This window comes from Brachyistius frenatus, unplaced genomic scaffold (assembly GCF_029030835.1).
Source record: "Brachyistius frenatus isolate BFR_SWC_R1_liver_20210118 unplaced genomic scaffold, ASM2903083v1 Contig_818, whole genome shotgun sequence".
Lineage (NCBI taxonomy): Eukaryota > Metazoa > Chordata > Actinopteri > Embiotocidae > Brachyistius > Brachyistius frenatus.
In genome coordinates, this window is record NW_027211417.1 from 1 (window position 1) to 5674 (window position 5674).

General features: G+C 43.8%; 1 protein-coding gene across 1 annotated transcript; it reads left to right on the top strand.

The window, feature by feature from the left end:
* Positions 1–1753: 1753 nt before the first annotated feature.
* LOC138615245 (sialic acid synthase-like) lies at positions 1754–3309 on the top strand. Its single transcript, XM_069688824.1, has 2 exons — positions 1754–1904; positions 2065–3309. Exons 1-2 carry the CDS (start codon positions 1872–1874, stop codon positions 2272–2274), a joined length of 243 nt encoding a protein of 80 aa, XP_069544925.1. The 5' UTR covers positions 1754–1871; the 3' UTR covers positions 2275–3309.
* The last annotated feature ends 2365 nt before the right edge of the window (positions 3310–5674 follow it).

Consider the following 5674-nt stretch of genomic DNA (forward strand, 5'->3'; position numbering starts at 1 on the left):
TTTTATTAATAGATCTCAACAAGCAATCTCTCACCTGTTTCTTTCCATTTCCAGTTCGTCTGCATTCTGTCATCACACTTTCACATTTCATGTGTATTTTATTTCTAGAAACTCGTCAGACAGTGCTTAGTTTGTTTTATCCAAAATTTGAGTAGGCAAACTATTAGAAAACAAATGTCCATGTCAGGAGTTCGGTTTTGTCCTCCGTTTTGCCCCCGATCACCTCTCCTCCTGTGTCCCCTGTCTTTGTCTGTGGCCACGCCACTCACCTCCCGTGGCCACGCCCCTCACCAGTCCCAGCAGATGCAGCCACTCACCCCTGATCACCACTTGCAGGTGTGCTGCATCTCCCTGATCACCTCCCCAGACTATATGTAACCTGCCCCTGCACAACTCTGGTTGTCGGTGCATTTTTGTTAGCCACCCGTCCGTCCTCTGTCTGCTCCCCGTCCGTCTTCCGTCTGCTCCCCGTCAGCTAGTGATGGTGAGATGAAGCCTCATGAGGCATCGAACCACTTCAGCCAATTGGTTCGAGAAAGGGTTCATTACTCGAAGCTTCATGTGCACACGAAACCACCTACTGGCCAAGTGTATAATGACAGGCAGCTGTATCTGAACCACATGTGATGCATTGAATGTTAGTGTCTGTTATGGCTGTTGGGAATGACTATGAATTACAAAAATGTATGACCAAATAATTTCTGTACATAAATTATCACATATGTGCATAATAAAATATCTTTTGAATGTATTCTGTGTGTGTAAATTTTCCCAAAATGGTAGTATCATATGATATGGCAGGTTGTGTAATCATGTTTTTCTGTCACTTTAGGAACATGGCATGGGCTTAAGCAGGCAGAGGACAGTGAAAGTGCTTGTGGAACTAGGAAGAGGGGACTGAATATGCTTGTGTAACTTGGACAATGATGTACAGGACAGGGGACATTTTATTCATTTTTATTCAGAAATAACAGTTTCTCAACAGTTTTTGGTTTTGTGGATGTCCACATGTCAGAAGTAAGGCTAACAGCAGCCACCTTTTCCACTTTAGCCTTAGCCTTCTCCTTAGCTGACTCATACTTGGCCTCCACCATGGCCTTCAGAGCCTAAAGGAAAAAATATATAGTGCTGAACTGTGAGACACAATAAAGTACTCATTTGTTTCATGCATGCACCCATACATACCTGCCTTGTAGGGAGAACATAATTAGGATCCAGTTTGGACACAAATGCCCTGAATCCAACATCATCCACAATACTGAAGGGCTGTGTGTCCTTCACTACCATGGAGACGAGGGCTTCATCCAGCTCTTGTTTTCTGGTGGCTGGTTAAAAGAGAATAAACACAGTGTCTGTTACCTGTCTTTATTTGCACAATAAACAAAAGTGAACAGGGAAAAATTGTGATGGTGCATTTGTAATATTGTAATGACTTACCTTGGCTGGATGAAGCTCCAGTTTCCTCCTTATTCTCATGCAAGGCACGGTAATGCCTTAGCATGGATGAGGTGTTGTTATTGTACCCCAACTCCTTGGAGCACAATAAACACCTCACCTTTGAATAAAATAAGAAACTGTGAAAAATACAGTTCTTGATAAGCAACCCTAATGTGTCTGAAATAGAGTTAGATTTAGCTTACCTTATTAGGAGTTATTAAATCAAAGTGTTCCCACACAGGGGAAATCATCCTCTTCCTAGCTGGCTCCATCTTATCACCTGTCCTTCTCTCCTCACTCTCCTAAATCTCATAACCTTGGACAAGACGTGGAAAGGAAGCGACCACGCGGCCTCGCTGGAGCCGTCTGAACTGACCGAGCTGGTCCGCTCCATCCGACTGGTGGAGAGGGCGCTGGGGAGCGGCCTCAAGCAGATGTTACCCTGCGAGAAGCTGTGCCATGACAAGGTGAGTTGACATCTGGCCACAAGACAATATATATAAAAATCCCCCAACAGTTAGTTAAATAGACTCAAGAAAACATTTGAGCTGTTATTCTTCCTCATTGTTTTCTAACCATGTGCCATGAGAGCATTAATAATGTTATCCTTCTCTTTTTTTCCTCCAGCTGGGTAAGTCAGTGGTGGCCAAGGTAAAGATCCCCAAAGGAACCGTCCTGATTCTGGACATGTTGACGGTAAAGGTGGCCGAGCCGATGGGCGTTGCAGCCGAGGACATCTTCCAGCTGGTCGGTAAGAAGGTGACGGAGGACGTGGAGGAGGACGAGAGCGTCGCGCCTGAGGTGGTGGACAGCTACGGCAAGAAGGCCAAGTGCTGAGAATGGAAGAGAGGTTTGCAATCGGTAAAGAAAAAGGCACTTCATTTGAGAGGACATTGAATGGATTCCTCTGGGGATAATTCGGGAGGAGGTCAAGATGACAAGGAGGAGTGTTGGGGTAATTTTGCTTGGTGCTGCTGAGACTTCTGACATTTAAATCATGGATGATCAGTATTTTGTTCTGTAATTGGAGAGTGCATTGGAGTCTGATAGAGCACAGGAGCTGTGATAACATTTAAGCTGTTAACTCATTCCCCTCTTCAGTTCTCATTAGCCAAACCATTTTTTTTTTCTAAAAGTTGCCTTAACATAATTCGCTAATTCTCCGGTTAACTGACTCTTTGACAAATCCAGAGGCTCGATCGTAGTCTCAGCGCTGCGGTCAGTATTAGTGCAGATCCAGATGTTGCTGTTCACTAAACACACTGCAGTTTCCGCCTGCACTGGAGAGATTGAATGAATATGGAATACGTGGAGATGAAGCTGCTTTTGGTCATCTCATCACACAACAGTGAGATCACAGAGTCTAATTACCCAGCAGTCACTGGGGCAATCCAAAAGTTGTGAGACTTCTCCTTTTGCCCTCCACGACGATGATGTGCGCAGAGCGAGGGGGAAGATATAACCTTCACGAGTAAGTATTCCAAGTTACGTTGCTTGAACAACATCAGATTCGGAGTTACACATGTTTTTGTGAGCACTGGTATGTGCGCATTGTCAATGTCACCATGGACTTGAGCAGAGAGTTTACATCCAATTTTATGTCCGACTCAGGAAATCGGCAATAAAGGCTCATGAAATTCTTTAGAAAGTCCAAGCAATGAAACAAATGGCTGCTTTGAAGGGCGTTTGCCGTCACCGTCGAAGACCGAAAAAGGCCCAACCAGATGGGATTGGGATTAACGTTCCCATGGTTGTGCACCGGGAATTCATCCCCCGCGGTGAGACTGTGAACGCAGAGTTCTCCTGTGGTGGTCTGAGGCGTCGGAGGGATGACGTGCGCTGCAAACCACCAGAACTGTGGAGCGATGGCACTTTGACAACTTCAACTTGCGCGTTGACAACGCAACTTCCTCACCCTCAACATTTCACTCCCCGTGACTTCTTTCTGTACCCCCAATAAATTTGACCGATAATTTGGTGTGCGCTCTCTTTCCGGTCCATGGTGAAATCATGAATGTGCGCGTGGTACCAGCGGTCACAAAAGGTGCTGATGCTGATCAAACAACGTCACTTGAAATCTTACTCCTGAAGGTTGTTGCTTCCTTCGGCTCCCTGCACATCATTCGCGCGCATCAGGAATTGTTTGAGTGTCCTTCATATTCTTGTACCAGTTCACTGAGCTGTCAAGAGTGTCAACTGGCAACAGAGGGGCTTTTATTAGCACAGCTTCTTGGAGAGAAGCAAAGCAAGCCGAAAGAAAAATTGTTGGGTTCAACTCTCAAATCAAATGTGCATACAGTGTACCGTCTGCATCAGATTTGTGTCTGAATTGTGCCTTCTCTTTGCGTATCCAGCCAAATGCCCACTTTCACAACTGATCTTGTTTTTGGTCATGAAGCCAACTCCTCCTGTCTTATGATTTCAAGATGATGGACTTTAGTACTCGCATGAATGTCAACACGTTGAGATATGTGATGTTCTGAAACGATGGAAGACTCCAAATAAAATGTCGCTCAAATGTTGATTTTTTTTTTCCTTTGCTCAGTTCAACAGTGTGTGTGCTCCACAAGCATAGAAGTACCCCTGTCATGACTGTAATATACTGTAGTTATGGTTTGATAAGTCTGGGTAAATGCATCTCATTTTAGATCTGCAGCTATTTTGATGTGGTATATCAGATTTGAGAAAAATCGGTGTCCAAAAATTACACTCCTTTTTTTTTTTTTTTAAAGCCATACCTCCGTCAAGTCACAACACGGAAACATGTTTTTACACAACCGTCCATAAATCTGCTTTAAAACCAGAAAACAGTCTCTTTAAACCTCCATAACTCACCTGAGAATGCGTGTTTCTACATTTTGTAATTAAGTGTTAGTTGTCGTCCCCTACTGGCAACAAACACCATTTTCCAGAGTGCAGGAAATTGTTTTATTATTATTCTTTTATCCTTTTCATGATCAGGTTCATCATTCAAACCGCAAATAACAATAACCAAAAATAAACTTAATTTAGATAATGCTTTTCAAAATTGCAGGTACAAAGTGCTTCACAATTAATAACAAAAATACATTAAAAATGATAAGATGAGTAATACTCGTTAGAAACTACACTTCTGCAACATCATCTTTGTTAATAAACTGAAATAATCAAATTATACATCCATCCATTCATTGATTTTCTTCCGCTTTATCCGGGATCGGGTCGAGGTTGGCAGCAGGTCGAGCAAGTTGGCCTGGACTTCCCTCTCTGCAGCGACATTTTCCAGGGGGGGGTCCCTAGTTCCTGATGTCCCAGCTCCTTCCCCTATCTCGGCTATCTAAGGCTGTGCCGTTCCACCCTGCGGTAGAAACTCATTTCAGCCGCTTGTAACCGCGATCTTGTTCTTTTGGTCACTACCCAGAGCTCGTGACCAGCCTGAGACGACTCCGCTCCCTCTTTACCAAAATGGTCCGGTGCAGCACCTGTTTGACAGCTGCTGCTGCCCCAATCCGCCTGTCAATCTCCTGCTCCATCCTGCCCTCACTCGTGAACAAGACCCCGAGATACTTAAACTCCTTCACATGACCCACCGTCTGATCCATCTCTCTTCCAACAAATTTTCACAATGACACAATTTGTCCTGGAAAGAAAAATTGAAGTTTTCCGTTTTTAGACTTCAAATAGATGCAATGTTGTACTTGAACCACTAGATGGAGCTTTTTTCTATTTTCCTTAATCCTTCAGCCTTTCTCACCTGGGTCTACTGAAGCGCTGATTTAGTTCAAATAATGAGTTGAATATTTGTAAATAATGTGGGTAAACAAATATTTATTATCTGCACCTCCACCTGGTTAGTGTGCCGGTGTCGTTAGTGTCGGCAGATGGTCGGCTTATCTCAAGTTAATGATTCATATCTCTCTTGCTGACGTGTTTTCGAGCTAGATATAAAGATATAAAAGGATAATTCAGTGCTCATGTGGGCGTCGATGACATGTGACTGTTCGAATACACGAGGACACGACCTGTCTGATGATTTTATATATCTGCATAGCAATTATACTACTGACATTTTGGCAACTTTAACATGCTCAAAAACTCATAAAAGTCAGTACATGCGTCTCTCCGAGCAAACAAATGACATATTTTAGTGGTTTCGCGCACGGGTGTGGCCAAATGGCTCGCCAGCACCCCCTAAACTGCAGCCCCGACGCCTATATTTACCTACATGCACGAAATTCGGTGGATTTAGATCATACCT

Coding starts and splice junctions, on each gene's coding strand:
- LOC138615245 (XM_069688824.1), top strand. CDS start 1,872: ATGTTACCCTGCGAGAAGCTGTGCCATGACAAG. Junction 1,905..2,064: donor AGAAGCTGTGCCATGACAAG/GTGAGTTGACAT, acceptor TTTTTCCTCCAG/CTGGGTAAGTCAGTGGTGGC.